The sequence below is a fragment of the Sciurus vulgaris genome (genome assembly GCF_902686455.1).
Source record: "Sciurus vulgaris genome assembly, chromosome: 6".
NCBI classification, from domain to species: domain Eukaryota; kingdom Metazoa; phylum Chordata; class Mammalia; order Rodentia; family Sciuridae; genus Sciurus; species Sciurus vulgaris.
Window position 1 is genome coordinate 126028541 of NC_136466.1, and position 21304 is coordinate 126049844.

At 35.0% G+C, this 21304-nt stretch overlaps 1 protein-coding gene across 3 annotated transcripts in view; it reads right to left on the minus strand.

The window, feature by feature from the left end:
• The window catches only part of GPBP1 (GC-rich promoter binding protein 1), a 61982-nt gene that overhangs the window by 15643 nt on the left and 25035 nt on the right, over positions 1 to 21304 (minus strand). For 2 of the 3 annotated variants that reach the window (XM_079145280.1, XM_079145281.1), the window contains 4 exons: positions 7986 to 8109; positions 7641 to 7864; positions 4133 to 4199; positions 3036 to 3095 (listed from right to left, as the gene is read on the minus strand). In XM_079145280.1, the coding sequence (XP_079001406.1) occupies positions 3036 to 3095; positions 4133 to 4199; positions 7641 to 7864; positions 7986 to 8109 (475 nt within the window). The remainder of the gene's footprint in view (positions 1 to 3035; positions 3096 to 4132; positions 4200 to 7640; positions 7865 to 7985; positions 8110 to 21304) is intronic. The other variant, XM_079145282.1, reaches the window with a different exon arrangement.

A 21304-nucleotide genomic window follows, 5' to 3' on the forward strand; every position in this document is an offset into this window, starting at 1 on the left:
AGCTGACATTTACTAAACACTTGTAACCTGAAAACGGTATTAAATAGTAGACAAATTAATTTTAACAATATTTTTTCTCATTACTGTAATCATCATCTCACAGAAATTTAATTATATATCCAAAATCTAAATAACCAATAAGTAAAACATCTAACATTAGAACTTTATCTACCTGATTCCAAACCAGTGTTCTTAACCACTACATTACTGGTGAAAATGCAAACTAAGACATTACCATGCCACATATTTAACGATGTTTACCATTCTCAACCAAAAATACTATACTGAATAGTCTGGATAAGAGACTTCTAAGTGTGCACTACCAAGTAAAGTCAGGGTCACCACTATCACATTGAAGACAGTTATTATTTTAGACTTCTCTCTTAACACAAGAGGTAAATTTAATCTGTAAACAAATGCACACAAGCAAGTGAAAGGTAAATAATTATTCTGAATTAGTAATATTTCAAATTAATTTGAAGAAAACGGTTGTATAAGACAATCTCCATCTATCAGATTCAGAGGATCTGTACCAAGCAATTAAACTCCTAATGTGAATACAAATTTTAGTATAGAAAAATTACGTGCTTAACAATCTTTTTCCCGGGTGGGGGATGGGGGGTGCAGGTGCAGTACTGGGAATTGAACCGAATGGTACTATGTCACAGAGCTACTTTCCCTGCCATTTTCATTTTGTTATGAGACAGGTTCTCATGCTGGTCTCCAGAGTAGCCACAATGCCCAGGTATAAGATTATTTGGTTTTTGTTTGCTTATAGTTGTAGATGGACACAATGCCTTTATTTTATTTTTATGAGGTGCTAAGGATCAAACCCAGCGCCTCACACATGTGCTAGGCAAGCACATTACCACTGAGTCACAACCCCAGCCAAGATTATTTTAAAAGATACTTAAAAATACTGAAGCTCCTAGTTCTTTTAATTAATTAATCTGTTTTGGTTCACAGGACTATGAAAGTTTTAATCAAAGAAATTTCACTAATTGTGTCAATAGCAACCAACACAGTAACTTTTCCTTTAAAAAAGGTTCCCAACAGTACTCAAAGAACAGGCTTAGGAAAATATGCCATGAAAATGTAAACAAGATAAACAAGTGATATTTCTAACTTGAGCAAGTAAAACGTATGTGAATTGTCTACTTTCACCCTATTCTTTTCTTTCTCAACCTCTGAACATGTACTGTATTACCTTTTCCTTCTTCCAATGTTATAATTTTAACTGTTTGCATGAGAAAGACATGGAAAATGGGATCATTTCAATATATAAACAAAATGATCCATCAGCACAATACCTTCAAAGAGTATTCCTTTTTTTTTTTTTTTTTTTTTCCTTTTCTTTTTTCTTTTTGCAGTGCTGAGGATTGTACCCAGGGCCTTGTGCTTGCAAGGCAAGCGCTCTACCAACTAAGCTATCTCCCCAGCCACACCCCCCTTGTTTAGCTCTATTATTGAACTTCTTAAAAACAACCTCACTGTTTTTCATGACTATCTACCTTGTTTAATGCAAGGTACTCACTCTACTTGAGTGAGTCTGGCTAGTATTATTTACAATTTGGGGGATGGGGGGGACAACCACCAATCCATCTTTATGAACTGGTCAACAATTTGCTTTGAATAGAAGCAACAACAACAAAATAGGGAACTTTTATGCTCCTAAGTAGTATGTCAAATAAAAGCAACATTCAAGCAAGTTTATCAAATTATCAAGGAATACACATTATGAACTGAATCAAGACTATGTTCATTACTAAGTTAATTACTAGTGACTGAAATTTTTCATTACTTTAATATCTTAAGCAAATATCTTAAAATTCTGCCAAAGATATATTGCTGAATACTGGGTCACTCTGACATAAAAACAGCCAATAAAATTAGGAAAATTTACAAGTCAAAAGTCACTAATTGCATTTCAAATTGCATACAAATAATTAAACACACATCACACTTTCTCTTTCTCACTCCCCAAATAAGTGAACAACACAATCATTTTTAAATTCTGAGGAACACACTAAGGAATCCTGAATTCCTGTTTTAGTCTTAAATTATTAAAATCATGGAGACAGATTATTTTTAATAACTATTATTCTATGTACCAAACAGTTGTGGTCCTGGTTTTAAGACAAAACACTACAAAGTCACAAGTATAAGCTGCATGAAGATATTTCCAATAAAACCAACTGAGTTCTAAATATAATTAAAATTAATGTTAATTTTATTTTAAGTGACTTACTTTCCCTCGAGGTTTTTTGTTTGTTTTTAAATTGTGATACTATGTTCAGAATCTACCAATTTTTGCTATATATAAATCATAGTTTCAGGAATAAATCATTTTTTCTTTTTATATAGATTACATTTTCATTAGTAAATTTTTACTTACCTGGAAGGAAGTGGCACTAGAATAGTTCTATTGAAGTCTTTCCTAAAATTCTCTCGTCTTCCTCAGGAACATAGCTATTCTAAATGTTGCAATGAGGAAAACAATACTTGGGAACCCAGGGGGAAAGTGAGAGAGGAATAGTGAAGTGTGATACAATGAAAAGTTTCATTGTATTCTTATGGGAATTACTGGGAATTTAACAATTAACCATGCCATAATTAACCATTTTTCTTTTTCTTTTTATAAATGCAGACACATTTTTTAGTTTACCTAAACACATATAAAGTACACCTTCCATTTAAACATCTTTTCAACTAGTACTTAAAATTCTTAGATCAACCCTGAAACAGAACCAAAATCCTTATATTAATACAGTTTAGTTTCGTTATTTTCCAAAGATTTCTTTGCCTTTAAATCATTTCTAAAATTAAGTCAATCAAGGATCAGAACCAATAGTATCTACAGGTAGTTTTATATGACAAATGCTCTCTGACATTCTTGACTTTTTAATTTACTTTCAGTCTAATAAAATCCAAATTATTCCTAATTTCTTAGAGATTCTATTTAACACCTTTCAGGTGGTTCTATATTCTTAAGCAATCATCTGTTCCCAGAAAAACTGAATAATAAGGAAACATACCTAAGAGAGGAGCTTGGGAGATTTTTTTGGTTGGGTATGTGTGTGTCTGGGCGTGTAGGCCTGGGGAGAGTGGTAGAAATACTAATTTGCAATACAGAAAAAACAATGCCATTCACATGGTTCTAACAAAAGTGGCTGACCACCCCCACCCCCACCCTCAAAAAGCCCTTAAGTAAAGAGGGAGATAAAAGAAAACAAAATAATTCCTCAGAATTTCACCCCATAAATACAATTAAGAACAGCACAGGAAGTGGCAAAGTTTAAAATAATGCCTTTATTGTTAGGAGGAGTATGCTATCATAAGCCACAATCCTTTTGTTTTAATAAGTTATTAATATTCAATAGAAAAATACAAAGAACATGTGCACAAGTTCCAAAGTGGACACAGCACTTGGAATTTGTATCAAATAATTAAATTTATTTTTCAGATGTCAAATCTGATAAAAATTTTTATTATAAAATTTTCCATTATTTTAAACTTCACTTGAATTTTTTAAAAGCTGTCTAATTTGTACTATGAGTGCAGTTTACTCTTCTGTAAGATGCTATCAAATTAAACTCTGTAGTTTTAAAGAAAAGGGAATTACTACCAGAAACTCTCATTAAACTTTGAAAATCAAAAAGGCAAATAATTTCAAAGAGAAAAGTTACACAAATTTAGATTTTTTAATACTATGTATAAACCATTTTCATAAAGATTAATTTCATGACAAACTATAATCACAAGTACTTATCTTTCCAGTTAACTAAGTTTTCAACTATGATAAACTAAAAGCTTAAACTAACTTTTTTTGTTTATCATTATTACACTGTGCTCAAAATTAGATTAACTCAACAATTATATCCAAAACCTTAATCGAACTGAGTATACTTACTGGTGCTAAGTGCAAATCAACTATTTCAAATCAAACTTTTCTTCTACCCAAAATCTCTTTTTAAAAGTGTTGCCTTTTTGTAGTTAGCCCATCAAAAACAAGTATTTAAAACAAAGTTTTATTCTAATCTGTTAATTTTTTTAAAAAAGGAAAGAAAAGAAAGGGAAACCCAAAAATACCAACATTCTGTACCCCTCAAAAGATAGATCAAAAGGCACTTACCCCATACACCTGCAGCTAAAGATTTATTCTGATTTGGTTCTCTCTCGTATTCAGGATTTAAAGATGGCTAGAAGAAAATTTAAATTAAAAAAAAAATTTTAAGTAATCAAACATCTCCCATTTAAAAAAGAAATCCTTCTCAAAAGCAATTTCATAACTCTTAACCATTAATGGCTAATAACTGGTAAGTCTTACTTTGAAATTACCATTAACAAAAGAATATGGTCACTGCAATCTCAGATTTAATTACTACTCAACATAAAATTGAGATCACATAAGAGAAAAATCAGATTATTTCCCAATTCCATTTTTATCACGGGATTGTTTTAGTGAATACAGTCATCCTCAAAAGAAGATGTAAATTTTTATTTCAACAAGTGGTGCTCTGGATCCTTAACAAGAAAAGAGATGAGCACTGAATGGGTACTCTAAAGCTAATCTTTTATTTATTTACTTACTTACTTATTTATTTGGTACTGGGGACTGAACTCAGGGGCACTTTACCACTGAGTTCCATCCCCAGTCCTTTTTCTATTTTTAGAAAGGATCTCAATAAGGTGCTGATAGTCTTGTTAAACTGCTAAGGTTGGCCTCAAACTTTAGATTCTCCTGCCTCAGCCTCCTCAGCCACTAGGATTACAGGTGTACTCCACTGAGCCCAGTTTTAACACTAATCTTAGACATCTAGAATTTAAAACTTTCAGTATTGTGATCTTCATATTACCTAGCAACACAGCCTACCTTATTTAAAGAAAACACTTAATACATAAGTAAGATTAATCCAACTATAATCACTGTAATCACCCAAATTAAATAATTAGCACTGAACTAACATTACTGTGAAGCCTCAAGAGAATATATCAAATAAATAAATAAGAGAATATATCACAGCAGTAAGATTCATTCCTCCATAGATACAAACAATACAGTTAAGACTTTATTGGTGGATCGATGTGTTTGTCTTAAGTATACTATTAAATACATAATTAGAAATTACACTATCTATATTAAAAGTCTAGGATTATAATAACAAATAACCACCTTGGGGGTGAAAGTGGAGGGGTAATAACAATAGCAACAACTAGTTTTTATCAAGTGTTTACTATGTGTTGTTCTCTTTGATTCATCTACTCACTCATTTAACCCTCACAAAACTAACAGAGTACCACTTGCCAGTTTGTCTATAAAAATTCAGTTTTATGGTGATTATCGGAAAAAATAACTACTCAAATGGAGAGACATGGATTTCATATTAAAAGTGATCTTTCAGTCTTCTTTTCCCTTATCACTCCCCTGCCCTAGATCCAATCTACCAAATTCCTTCCTTGTTTAAAGCCCTCTGTCTAAACTACTTCCAATGACAACCCTCAAATCATTTGCATTCATTTATCTCAGCTGGCTAGCTGAAGTCTTCATTTTTTAAACTCTCTCTTTTATTTATTTATTTATTTATTTTTGGGGGGTGGGGGTGCTGGGGATCAAACCCAGGGCCTTGTGCTTACAAGGCAAGCACTCTACCAACTGAGGTATCTCCCCAGCCCCTAACCTCTTTTTAGTCTTCCTTCTACCACTAAAATCCATTCAAGATCTAATAACTGGAATCGTTTTTTTGTTTTTTTTTTTACAAACTAAAATCCTTTGTTCTAGCTCTTCCCTTATTCCCTCAGTCTCTATTTATTTATTATTGGGGTTGGGGTACGCTTGTGTTTAAACCGAGAGTCTCATACGTTCCATCACTGAGCTACAACCCCCCTTCTCCTACTTACAAAGTTTATTCCTTTCCCCATCAAGTTCCAGATTAAAATACAAATTCCTTAAAGAAGACCCTCTCAACTTCCCAAAGTACTCACATACTTATTTCCTCTCTAAAATATGAATTACTTTTACTTTTTATGTTGAAAGTGGGGACTCTGCTTGTCTTATTATATATTTTTTGTATCAAGACAAGCAACTCAAAAGACTGGTGGGAGGAAGGAAAAAATAACAATGAATCAAACAATATTACCCTATGTAAATTTATGATTACACAAATGGTACGCCTTTACTCCATGTACAGAGAAACAACATGTATCCCACTTGTTTACAATAAAAAAAAAAAAGACCAGCAACTGCCTCATAGAGTCAAATATATAATGAATAAGAATTAACAACAAATATATAAAAAATATAAAGGGCATGTCTCTACTAATAGAAAATATTTAAATTATTAGGAATGAATTATAAGAACAAGATAAGCAGAACTGCACACTAGATCATTCTTTTCTGTAACCTGAGGACACTGGAGGTGCCAAGTGGTTAGATTTAGGAATGGGGGGGGGAGACTATGATGGAGTCAACATTCTCATTCTTTTTTTTTTTTTTTTGTGGTACTGGGGATCAAACTCAGGGCCTTGTGCTTGCGAGGCAAGCACTCTACCAGCAGAGCTATCTCCCCAGCCCCGGAGTCAACATTCTTAATCACATCTGACCTAGAAAAACAATGTCTTCCCTCCCTTACCACAAACAAACAAAAAAAAAAAAAAACAAAAAAAACCTTGAACTCAGGAAGAAATAGCTCCAAAACATGAAAGCTCTCCTGGGATTAGCTTAAGAGTTGTATTTAAATAATCAAGTGTTTAAAAGCCAAACCCTAGGGCTGGAGATGTAGCTCAATGGTAGATTGCTTGCCTGATAAGGGGAAGGTTCTAGGTTTGAGCCCCAACACTGCAAAGAAACTTTCAAAAATATTTGTTAAAAATAAATAGATAAGCCAGGTGTGGTGGTTCCTGCTTGTAATCCAGTGACTCCGGGCTGAGGCAAGAGGATTGCAAATTTAAAGCTAGCCTCAGCAATTTGGCCAGGTCTTGAGCAACTTGTGAGACCTGTCCCAAAATAAAAAATAAAAGCTGGGAATGTGGTTTAGTGGTTAAGCAAGAGGCTCTGGGTTCAATGCCCGGCATCAAAAACAAACAAACAAAGCAATAAAAATCAAAAGCAAAAATCTAAATAAATGTACTGCAGTCAGTCACAGTAGCTCTTTTAGGCCCAGCCACTCAAGAGGCTGAGGCAGAAGGATCACTCGAGCCCACTTACTGGAGACCAGACTGATATGGGTAGCAAGTCCTAGTTCTCAGTCAATAAATAAAAAGTACTGGTTACATTTGGTTTCCAAAAGTTTGATAAGCTTCTTAAATATAATGTTACATTGCACTTGCAAGAAATTCATTAAGCTCAGCTACTATTCTAAGGGAAATTGTTCAACCTTCTACAAGGAATAAAAGCTGACATAAATACACCAAATGCTTTTAAAAGCCACATGAAAGGGCTGGGGAGAACAGTAATTGTTTGGGAATGGGGGGTTAACAAAAAACCCATTGCAAAATGTTATGGCTTACAAAGTAATTGGACAAATGCTTGTCAAGTGTGATCCCTACAGAAAATGACTTATACTACTAAAACATAAGCGTGTCTTGATGCTAAAAAGACACTTGCAGAAACTTCCTTTATATTAAAATAACAAGAAACTTACAAAATCCTCAGCCTCAAACTGTTTGCGTTCTCTTTTATCTTCCTTCCTTCCGGTTTCATTGTCAGGTATGTTGTTTTCATGTAGTCCTTGGCTTTTTCCAGAATGGAAAATACTGCTACGAGAACGGGAATTTCCACCATGGTATCCTCCTCGATGATTTATGTTTTCAGTACCATTTCTGCCATGCGTACGCCATCCATTTTTTTCTTTCCTTCCAAAATTACCTTCATTTGGTAACAGTAAAGTAATATAAATTCAAACATAGTTATGCTTAAAAGAATAGCAATCAAAGCATCCTTTAAAAACTATGAAAATTATCCTTATTTTTTTCTCAGCAAATTTTACCTCCATTAGAACGTCCAATACCAGAATCAAAGCCATCCGAAGAGTTGTGTCTTCGACGATTCACATCATAACGATTTTCCGTCCATGAAAAATTTTCAGAATGTTTCTCAAAATTCAATGATGACTAAAAGAAATTACAAACATGAAGATAAAAATGCTTATAAGAGTTAAGTGTAATTCGAGAACGTTGTAATACTCCAACTTAACATTTCCAAAAACTTTAAATGTTTAACTCAAGGTTTCCTACTGCATCAGAGAAGAACTAAGGTGAAATTTCAATTGTAAGTTCCCTAGATTTATTTCTGGGCTCTTCACACAAAACAAAAATGTTTTTTAAAAAAAGGACTAAAAGGAAAAAATGTGCAATAACTATTACAAAAAATTGGCAACACATAGATGACCCAGTTATTTAAAATGGTTGTTATTTAGTACCAATATCCCAATTATCTACTAATCTGATAATCACAATCAAAACACCCAATAATTTATTAAATTTTGACCCTCACGTAGGAAAAATTTGTAAGAATTGCCCCCAAAATGAGGCAAGGTGGCACTTGTCTGTAATCCCAAAAGCTCTCAAAGCTGAGGCAGGAGAATCACAGGTTCAAAGCCATCCTCAGCACAACTTAGGCCCCCTAAACAACTTAGGGAGACCCTATCTCAAAATTTAAAAAATATATATAGGGGCTGGGGAGATAACTCAGTCGGTAGAGTGCTTGCCTTGCATGCACAAGGCCCTGGGTTCGATCATCAGCACCGAAAAAAAAAAAAAAAAAAAATATATATATATATATATATATATATATAAAAAAAAAAGGAGTGGGATAAGGCTCAACAGTTAAGCACCCTTGGATTCAATCCTCAGTATGGATTGGCAGGGGGAGGGTTCCCCAAAAAATTTTTTGAAGAAAAAAAAGGTGCATGAGGTGATGGACAATTTGCCAGATAAAATATATTGCTAGGGGATGCAGCTCAATGGTAGAGCACTCATCTAACATCACAAAAAAAAAAAAAAAAAAAAAAAAAAATTTAAAATGAAATCAAAAGAAATAATATGTACTACTTGTAGGAATATATAACCAGAAATTTACTTATTGTGATAACAATAGCATTTTAAATCGATGGGGGGAAATGAGATCATATACCAGAAAGAAGAAAAGTAAAACTGGAACTCTCTTTCATATATGTCCATTAAAGTAAATTCTATGAAATAAAGAACATCAGGAGGAGGGTACAAAAGTAGCTCAGTAGTGAATATGTGCTGAGAACTCACAAGACCTGGAGTTCAACCCCAGCGTTTAAAAAAAAAAGTCTGAAACAACACTGTTATAGCAAGGAAAATACAGAATATTTTCATAGTCCTGAGGAAGGTCTTCTTAAACAAGATCTAAAATGCAGAAACTATTAAAAACGCGACTTGAAAAACCTTGATAAGATATAAAAATAAAGCTGATGTACATTATTTTGAGAAAAATATTCTCAACACAAAATTTTGAAACAAAATAAACATACATGAGCTGTATAAGTCAAACAAATAAGGACAACCAAAGAGGAAAAAAAAATGAATAATACAAAAAGCAATTCTCAAATAACATAAAAATCAAATGAAAACATACCTAGTTTCTTTAGTAATAAAGAAAATGCAGATTGGAAAAAAAGTGAAAAAATTAGAAAAAAGAAAATGCAAATTAGAACAAGTAGTATTTCCTGTCCATCAAACAAGCAAAAATGAAAAAGACACAATCTAATGATATAATCTTTGTCTATTGCTATTAGGAGCATAAACAGATAAGTTTTATCTATAAAACCATAAGGAACCACCCACTTGCCCAAACTCCTTAAGTGAAGTAGTCAAATAACCATCTCTGCAACTCAACTTTTGTCAATTCAGACAACAGATTACCTATAAATCTAATTTTAAAGTACTCATAAAGGTAGAGAGTAGAGGAGCTAACTGCTTGGCCAATCAAATTTACTTGACTATCAATCAGGTAATGCCAAGGATGTTGGGGAATAACAAGCGTTTTGAAACTGTTCTTCTCCGTTCTCTTCTTTTCCTAAACCTACTTCTGAATTAATTCCATAAAGAATCTGGGCTGAGTACCTGAAGTTTTAAATGACAAAAAGATTTCTGTTAATATATTAGTTACAGACAATGCTATGAAGGCCTACTCTTAACTTGAAAATCTGAATTTGGAAATATTTAGGTATACAAGCTAAGCCTTTCTCTTACTGAATAATAAATTCCACTTCTTTTTTCTTTTTCTTTCTTTCTGAGACAAGTTATGAAATTGCCCAGGTTAACCTAGTACTAAACAATGCTGTAAGTCCCAAGCAAGCTAGTTTAGAAAATCTACATGGCCACAATCCTACAGTCTTCCAATACCATCATCATCTAATTTCAACTTAGCAGGTCACCAATAAATATTAACATTCCTCCAAACTGGAATAACCATGTATTTACACAGAAATATTCAAAATAAAAAAGTTAAAAGTTAAAAATAAACTTCTACCTCCTTTCTCATTGATAGAAGAAAATAAAAGGAATAAAGAAGAAATAATTCATGCTATCTGTATCTCTGGATCCTACAAAATATAAATATCCCAATGTTTTGTATGACTTCACTCAGATTCTAAAACAAATTGGTATGACAGGATAATTTTTTCATGTTCATACATCTTTGAACAAAATATAATGGGTTGGGTTAGTATGACTACTAATAATACTTCAATAAAAAAATAAAAATTCCAGGTCTTAGTCATTACTTCACATAATTCAACCTTGCTGATTCTCAGTCTTAGATATACTAGTAAGTAGCCAGTGAATTTCAGCTATTATAAAGTTAAGATGATGCAAACAATAATCCTTGTTTTTGTGTGCAAGAACAATAATCAACAAGAGTCCTCCAACTGCTAGAACCTTCAGGCCCAACATGAGTTATATACTCAAATTTCTGCCTATATTTGCACAGTTATTTTAAGATTACCATCACCCTCTTAGTTATCCAGCTCTAACCCAGGATCAACCACCGTACAACTTGTTCTCTTTATTCTGTCGCTTCATTTACTGCTCAGTTGGCCCAAGAGAATGGTATAAAATCTCTTTTATCTTAGTTAAGCCATCTTGCATAACATTTACATCTCTTAAAACTGTGACCAAATACTACTCTTTCTAACCCTTTCCACCACAAACTAGATTAAATAAAGGAAGCCCTAATATTACTCTGAACAGCTTATTACTTCATACATATCCTCCCAATTCCATTCCCCATACTTTCATAGCCATTAACTAGCTGAAATCTGTTCTATAGTATAAAATTTTAACTTCCCATCAGCTTCCTCTGCTCAGGTTGAAAACTTTGAAAGGACTGAGCCACTCTTGTATTCTCTCCCCATGCCAAATTATGATCTGAATCAGTTAAGCATTATTATAAAATGAGACAAATCCTTTCCATCTATGGACAACATGCTTTGAACATTGGGGGAGGGGGGACACTAAACAAACAAAAAAGAGGCAACACTACACTGTCCACCAATAACAAAATTTAAATAGATCCTCGAGACGGACAGTTAAATTAATTTCCCATCAGGACTACACTTAATCCACCAGAAAACTGATCCAATAATTCAACTTTTCTACTATTTATTTGTATTAAGCTTTATAGGTTAAGGTCCTAAATCCTGAAGTTGACATAAATTTAAAACTATAAAGACTATCACTACTTAAGATAAGAGAAAATGGGTTGTTTGCATTGAGAGGAAAATTCACATCAAATATTTTAAACCACAAATTATTACTCTCCAAAATAATGGCTTAGCAGTTATTTTACCCCAACAATATTATCAACAGGAAGAAGCGAAGGTATACCTTACTTGTCTTCTAGGGAGGCCAGGGGTAGAAAGACATTATTATACCTTCCATTTCTATTACCTTACTTCTCCCATTACATTTCCAACAGTCTCTCATTTACACTCTTCAACACCCCACAACTGCACTTTGAAAACTGTGTGCCTCCCCAATCAAATCAACAATGCAGTCTTTCTCATCTTTTACACTAAATCATGGACTTTTTGTGTGTGGGGGTACTGGGGACTGAAACAAGGGGCATGGTACCACTGAGTCACACCCCCAGCCCTATTTTGTGGTACTGGGGATTGAACCCATGGCCTCATGCATACTAGGTAAACACTCTACCACTAAGCCACATCCACAACCCAGTCCTTTTTGAGACAGGGTTGCTAGCTAAACTGCTGATGCTGTTCTATTTGCAATCTTCCTGCCTCAACCTCCTGAGTGGCTGGGATTATAGGTATGTGCCACCATACCTGGCTTTGTGGTCCTCTTTTAGTCTTTAACCCATCTGTCCTTTCTGTAACATTAAATGCTGAACCAAGGGTCTTTCCTTTTTAAAATGCTTTTTTCCTTATATTTTTGGACATCTGGTTTTTCTGTTATCCAAAAAGGAGTGAAAAGCATCTCTTTTTGTGACCTGTTCTTGTACTCTTTCATTGTATAATCTCACTGGATGCATTTATCTACTCCCAACATTTAAAGTACATCTTGAATAATCCAAATTCTCTCTCCAGTCCAGATCTTTCTCCTGAAATCTAAGAGGTCTGCTGATTTCAGATGTCTCCTGAACATCTCAAATTTAAACATGTTCAAAACTCCATCAACTTCATATGTTTCTATGTCTTAGTAAAAAATTACCATCGCCTGGGTCACCTGAGCCTATATTCTGGAAAACAATTTCATCAGAAATACAGGTAAAGATATTTCCAGGTAAACAAAAACCAAGATAACTAGTAACTAGCAGACCTACCTTATAATATGCTGAAAGTCTTTTTGGCTACAAGAAAATGACACAAAAATAAAACTTAAATACATAATAACAGGAAAAGTATTATGGGAGTAAGACGTGTGTGTGTGTGTGTGTGTGTGTGTGTGTGTGTGTAATCTCTCACATTCCTTCTCATTCCTTCTCTCCCTTTCTGGCTTTTAAAAAGTTCTCTCCCAATTTCTTTAAAATATAATACCCACTAGTGGTAAGATGGGACAAAACTGGAGCCCTCATACATTACTAACAGGAATATAAAATGATATAGCTACTTTACGTATCAGTTTGGCAACTCAAAGAAGCAAAACGTAAATTCATTACTGTTTTTTAATGAAAAACAGTAGGGATTGAACTTAGGCTTTTATGCATGATAGACAAACATTCTACCACTGAGTTACCTCCCCAGTACTTATAAAGAGAATGGGGGCTAAATTTCCCAGGCTGTCTTTGAATTTGTAATCCTACTGACTCAACCTCTCAAATAGCCTGGATTAAGAGTAGACTACCATGCTCAAGTAGACTACCATGCTCGGCATATATTTGTTCACTATTCTAACCAGTCATTCAACATCCAGATAAACTACACAGACTCATACTAGTAGTCTCAACAGCATTATTCATAACAGTGAAAAACAGAAATTTCAATGCCACTCAATTGGTAAATGGGTAAAGTCACTGTGGTAAAACCATATGATAAAAATAAGTACTAAATGTAAATGAATTTTTTAAATCATGTTATGTGAACCTTTTTATTATTTTTTATTTTGAGACTGGGTCTTGCTAAGTTGCTTACTTAGGGCCTCACTAAGTTCTAACTCTGGCTTTGATCTATCTTGGGATCTTCCTGCCCCAGCTTCCCAGGAGGCTGAGATTTTAGGTGTGCCACCACACCCAGCTCTATGATTAAATTCTGTGAAATTTTCAGAAACGACAAATCAGTAGAAAGATTTATTTTCGCCTGGGTCTGAAGAAATGAGTAGAAATTGACTGCAAAGAGATATTGCAACAGAAAATTTAAATAAACCCTCTAGCTTTAAATTGACTTTAGAAATCCAAATCACTAATTTTGGAGGTCACAAAGCTGAGCAATTTGTCTCCCACTATTTTGCTGTGGTTACTCCACCTCCACTTTGTGAATTATAATGGTAAGGTGGCCTACATTATTTTTCAAGGACTTGGCCACTTTTGCTGAAAACAATGACTCTTCACTTGAGCCTATAGATGTCCAATGGGTAATTAAAACAGGGTAAAAAATGTTTAGCATCTATGCCTTCATATCCTATCAGTCTCCTTTACTACCCCTTAAACTCTTAGTCAGATTTCTGCTCAACTCTGCAGGCAAACATGTTCTTAGTCATTTAAGGAATGTTTTTCCAGTACCTGAAGTGCAAACTGATGCACTGAAACTCTCCTAATTTCCTTTTTCCTCCTCCTCAGAAAGATGACAAGACAAAGGTAACAAATATTTTCCAATATTCACACATTCCAGGACTCCATATGCACATGCAATCCAGCTGCCAGTTTTCACAACACCCTCTCTTTCAGACTGCCAGAGTGATACCTCAAAGTCTCCAATCATCAATCCATTCTCCACCTTAGCCCTTCTTAAGTCCTCTTTATCAAAGGATAAGAAGGTACTTCATACTAATGCTGAATTAAGATGGTCTTTATCAATAACAGCTTGCCATCTTTATGATTATGGGCTTTCCAAATCATTTTCCTTGTCCCAACAATTTGTCTCCGAGTCAAGGGCCCTCTGGAGCAGCAATAAATGAACTTGGGGTTGATAACACAGAGGAACTCTGGGTGGTGGGTACATGTTTTAAAAACTAGATTATGGCCAGGAGTGGTGGTGCACACCTGTAATCCCAGGGGCTCAGAGGCTGAGGCCTCAAAGTCAGCCTCTGCAAAAGTGAGGTGCTAAGCAACGCAGCAAAATTCTGTCTCTAAGTAAAATACAAAATAGGGGTGGGGATGTGGCTCAGTGGTCCAGCGCCTTGAGTTCAATCCCTGGTGCCCCCAAACAAAACAAAAAGTAAAAATAAAAAAAAGATTTTTAAAAGGCTGGGGATGTGACTCAGTGGGTAGGCCCCTCTGGGTTCAATCCCTGGTGGGGGGGGGGGGGGGGGGGACCACCCTAGATTATGGGGCTTGGGATGTAGCAGAGGCTTCAGCACACAAAAGGCCCTGAGTTCAATCAATTCCAAGCACCACACACACACAAAAATAAGATTGTGATTATGGTTGCACTGTGGTATATATTTATAAAAAATAAAACTCGATGCAGTAATTAATTACATCTTAATAGATGTAAAAAATAGTGCAAAGTCAAGGTTTTAGGGCTGCTTCAAAAACAAGAGTAAAATGGAAGCTGAATTTCATAATGAAAAACAAATAACACCAAGGAGCAGGAGACCAGGGATGTACAGAAATAGAATTTAAAAAACAAAGAACCACTTCAGAATTCTGGCAAAGAATATCATGAAAAATGTGAATCTTCCCACTAACCAGAAAGCCTGACATCACAGATACTAATTCCTCCCTAAATTTGATTACAAAATCAATGTCATCCTAACTAACACACTAATAAGTTACCATCCTCTGAAGAGCCAAATAAATTAAAGTTTATCTATAAATGCAAACATGGAAAGAATCATAGAAAAAAATAATGCAAAATAAGAATTCACATCATACTAAATATTAAAATGAATCACATGAATACACCATAATTAAGGCTTAGTTCTGACATAGGAACAAACCATTCAACAATAGTATTTCTAACAATGGATCCAAATAAAGCTAGGAGAAAGAGTATCTGTTGATTCGTCACCTAAAACTCCTAAGAATTTCACAGATCTTAGAAATGTAATATGATTAAATACCCCATAATCAAATATGTACCTCTTGACAGTAAACATGAATAGTCACACCAAATAGAATTTCATAAAGGGGAGTGGACAATGTGAAGCCTCACATTTTAAAGAAAAAAAAATTATGAAAAGTTTTCTTTTTCCCAGATCTAGATTTTGGAACTATAGATAATGGTAGAGAAAAACTTAGGACTAAATAGTGCTGACATTCTGAAGAATTTATAATAGAGAAAAGGTTCTATAATGAATGCTGTGTTCAAAATCTTGAAAATACCACGAACTATCTAGTTTTCCAAACTAAATTTCTCAAATGTTTGGTTTCTTCTGTTTACATAAATCAAAATACCTTCCTTCTCTTATGAAGTGCTGAAGTATTTAATGAGACAATGATGAATCAAAACAGGGCATTGCCTGACATAAAGAAGTACGTCAATACATGTTTCCATTTGTTACCACCACCACCATTATTATTATTATTGTTGTTGTTGTTGTTATTTGTTGTTGTTACTAGGATTGAACCCAAAGGTACTTACCACTGAGCTATGTACCCAGCCACCTTTTTTTATTTTGAGACAGAGTTTAAAGCTGGATAATAAATGTTATAAACTGAAACTTTATGTTACAAAGCCTAAAAATTAATAAACGTGGGCAGACAAATGGACATGTAGTATTCACAAGGCCTTGGGGACAGGAGGGCAGGGAAGGTTAAGATTATATTATATACCATGTCCTCTGAGATAAAGAAGGAAGACAACAGTTCTAGTCCAAGGGTGATATGGCTTTGGATGTTAAATCAAGAGATCTCCAAAGTTTCAAATAAACAGAGTGGGCCGTGAGGACAGTTCTGGAAAGACAAAGATCATCAGAAGTAAATTTGTTAAGACACAGGCAATGATACATGCCTGTAATCCCAGTGGCTCCAGAGACTAAAACGAAAAGATTTCAAGTTCAAGGCCATGCTCAACAACTTAACGAGGTCCTAAGCAACCCAGTGAGAACCTGTCCCAAAATAAAAAATAGAGAAGTGGGTACAGCTCAATGGTAAATTGTCCATGGGTTAGACCAATATCACCTCCCCACAAAGAAGCAAATTTGTGAAGCCTGAGCTCTGCTCTGGCCTGCTGGAAACTGCAGAGCCTTGATTCCTACCATAGAGCATTCTATCTCTATGTAGTTATCATAGAAAAATTTTGATTCTGTCTTGAGGTTCCTTGGGACAAAGTTCCTAAAACCCTTGGAATTTCCCAAATGTTCCAATGAGGGTATGGGAACTGTTCAACACCTGGACTAGGCTTGGGACTTTCTATCCCACTCCTAATAACCTGTGAGAGGAGTTGGAAAGTTAATCACCAAAAGCCAATGATCTGACCAATACTGCTTTAAAAGGAAACTTCCCTAAAAACTCCCAACTGGGTTCAAATAGTTTCCAGACTACTGAACACACTCACATGCCAGGAACATTGTATAACCCCAACTCCACAGGACTGTACTAGACTTCACCCTATGAACTTCTTCATTTGGATGTTCATTTGCACCATTATAATAAACTGGTAAACAGGTTTCACTAAGTTTTGTGAGCTGTTCTAGAAAAACTAGCAAATCTATAGAAGTAGTTGTGGAAACCACTGACTTTGTAGCAAAATCAGATAGAAATATGGGTATTGTAAAGAGCCAACACTGGTTTCTCAAGTAAGGGTAATTCTGCAAGACTAACCCCTTAAATTGATGGGGTTTAATGATACTCTGAAGAGCATCAAAATTGAATTTGATAGTTTTTAAGACACCCAAATGGTGTCAGAATTAGTGGCTGCCCAGAGGACACCAACCTTAGCCCATCTGCTTTGATAAGTAAGATTTGTAAGAGAACTTAAAAGAAAAGGGAAAGACTTAAACTTTCACAGCTCTGTTGGGCATAAGTACCTAACTCACTCTCCTACAAACTTCCATAGGAGACAGGGCTAAGCACAGGAATAAATGAAAATACTGATTAACGTAGGCAAAAGCCATGGCAGTACGGGAAATTAGCAGAGGCCTAAATCTAGGCTGTTAGCTGAAGCCAGAGAAGAAAAGGTAACCATAATCTTAGAATGAGGAGTCAGAAACGGAACAAAAAAATTCCAAGCCATCCATCTAATCCCCTAGTGGCTAGTCTACATGAAATGAACAAATACCTTGCATAACCAATATTAAACATATCCAATGAACATTCTATAGTCCCTACCATCCAATGGCATCCAGTATTGTCAAGCACTGGAACAACCTTCTCAAAATTCAACTCGAAGTTAAAACTCTTCCTTCACCTCTTCACATAACTTATCTAGTTTAAACAGTGAATGCAGTATAACCAAGGGATTTTATCTTCATAACCATTTCCTAAGTACAATCAGCATAAAAGGAAAAGGGAATCATAAGATTACATAGACATTAATTTTGTCCTGATCACCTACAGACATAATGGTTTCTTTCCTCCCCCTAAAAGTAATCTGAATTCAGCTCATTCCTATGTGTGATACCTTGGTCGAGTAAATCTAAGGAATTCAAATTTATTCTGGTTTGGTCACAAGATTCTCTTGAACTGACATCGTTCTAAATCATGAAGACACTCACCATCTGATTAAGTATATTGGACACCAAATTCCCCTGTAACCGTGTCTAATGTGAATTAAGGGAGAAGACATAACGAATACCTGTGCATTATGTAAAAATACCCTCCGTGCCACTCATTACAGATAGAGTGTAGGTGTGAGAGGGGACGATTTTTTCTAAAGCAAAGTCATAGCTATTAGAGTGGAATATAAAAATTTCACAGCTGTACAAGGACAGCAACCGCCCCAGTACCCAGAAAGAGAATGGCTTACCCCGAAAAGTGCGGAGAGGAAAGTGAACAATTAATGTTCTCTCCATCCCCTAGAAGTAACAGACAATCTGAGTCACAGAACAGCTGGGGATGACACTGACACAATGATGGATTCATCACCCCTACCCACATGCTTTCAATTCAGAAAAATTCATGTAGGCATAGCTAGTGTTTAACTATCCTGTTAGGTCTGATGACATCAACAATCTACATTTAAACACTAGAACAGCATAAACCTGTTTCATTCCAGCTGATAAAATGTCACATGCTTCTCCCAACACCTGAACAATGTTAGGCTATGGTATATGGCAAGCAGGGCTGCAAATGCTTTGTGACACTGTTGATTCTTAACCAAACTCATGTTAATATTAATCTAAATTAAGTTTAACAATAAATCCCTAACTGGAGTGACCTAGGCTGTGTCCCTTTGAATGCTAAGTTTGTCTGTGGGGGAAAATGAGCTAATGTCTGTCTCTGAAAAATATGGGTTATTCTGTGACCCAACTTAGCTCTGTAACTGTACATAACAACATCAAAAACCAAGTCAATTTAAACTCTCTTGAAGAGGTTCTAATGGCTAATACAGTGACCAGACCCTATCCTGGCTGTCTGAAAAATAAATCTACTGGTCTCTACCCATAAAAACTTTTTCACAGTTGGCTAAATCCTGGCCTCCCCTTGTTTGGGCTTATTGACAGTAACCTTAATTAAATTCTGTGCAATCAAATCATACAGATTTGGTTCTAATATCTGTCAATTCATCAGTGTCTGATAAGAGTGGAACATCATGTGAAAAATTCAAATTAGGCCAAGAACATGTATAGCTGATAAAGAGATGCTGGGACAGTCTATCTATCATAAGATCTGAACATCCCTGTACATTCTTCTTCATATACCAAAAATGCAAACTTTGACCACTCGTGTTAGCCATTTCTTAAGGCTGTTTGCAGAAAGCAACACTGAAGTATAGATAACAGACTATTACAAAATATGACTCAATCAAGGTTGCTAGGTATCAGACTAACATGAGATACATTCTATCTACAATAAAATCTTAAGAAAACATTTAAAATAGCAACAATAGTGGACAAGGTGGCACACACATGCCTATAATCCTTAGGACTTGGGGAGCCTGAAGCAGGAGGATGACAAGTTCAAGGACAGCCTCAGCATTTAGCAAGACCCTAAGCAACTCATTGAGATACCATATCAAAATAAAAAAGTTTAAAAAAGGGTTGGGGATGTGGCTCAGTGACTAAGCATCCCTGGGTTCAAACCCCACTAAAAACTAAAATAGTATAAGTCCTAGAAAGTCATAAATTCTATTCAAATACATACAAAACTGAAAAAAATATTCTAATTTTAAAGACATTAAAGATTATATGTACCTAAGTATATATAAATCTGTGTGTCCCTAAACAGTAGTAAAAGAAAAGTAACCCAAAAGAAAAAATACAAAGGATATGAACAGGCAATCACAGAAATTTCATAACAGAAATTAGCAAATGTTAATTCTGATAATCTGACAAAGTTTCAGCAAGAGTATAAAGAGAACAGTTACACACAGACGTATAAATCATCACATGGGAAAACAATCTGGCAATGTCTAATAAAGTCCCGGCAATTTCACTTCTATTACTAGGAACTTTGGTACTCAAAATGTGGTCTACACAGGCAGAAATTAGGATCACTTTGATAGTACATTAGAATCTAGGGTTCCACCACCATTTGACCCAGCTATCCCACTCCTTGGCCAATACCCAAACGACTTAAAATCAGCATACTACAGAGATACAGCCACATCAATGTTCATAGCTGCTCAATTCACCATAGCCAGATTATGGAACCAACCTAGATGCCCTTCAGTTGATGAATGGATAAAGAAACTGTGGCATATATATACAATGGAATATTATTCTGCCATGAAGAATGATAAAATGATGGCATTTGCAGGCAAATGGATGAAATTGGAGAATATCAGGCTAAGTGAGATAAGACAAACTCAAAAACTAAAGGACGAATGATCTTGCTGATAAGCAGATGAGGACATATAATGGGGGGTAGGAGGGGTTAGCGTTAGGGTTAGGGTTAGGCATAAGGAGGGTGGTAAGAATGGAGGAAGGAAGGACTGTAAAGAGGGAAAAAGGGGTGGGAGGGGTGGGGGGAAGGGAAAAAAATAACAGAATGAATCAAACAACATTGCCCTATGTAAATTTATGATTTTTAATTAAAAAAAAGGCACAAGACTATCTCATAACCTGTATCTTAATTTGTAAAATGAGAAAAAAGTATTCATTTTATTATATCTTAAACTGAACACTGACATTAAGTACATCTATAGGTAGCTATATCTATTGTTTAAAAAAAATCAGGAAGAAAAATAAAAAGGTGTAGAATGTAAACATAAAGGTGACAAATATTCTGGAGTCAGCTGGTTAAAACTCCAAGATTGGTACAGTCTGCCTCAACATTACCATCTCTGTTGAGGGACTATGGTCATTTAGAAAGGGCACTGATTCTAGTCTTTCCTTTAACAAAAGCATGAGGTTCTATGACATGAACCTGAACATCACTTTTAGCTACCACTAATTAAGATAGCAAAAAGTCATTTATCTATTCAACTACAAAACATGCACTTGGAAACAGTTCAGATTGGAGACGCTGATCTCTAAAACCCTTGACACAAATTTGCCATTCAGAGGCAATTTCAACCTCACATTAAAAAATGACTTGAGGTAACACACAACAGAGTTT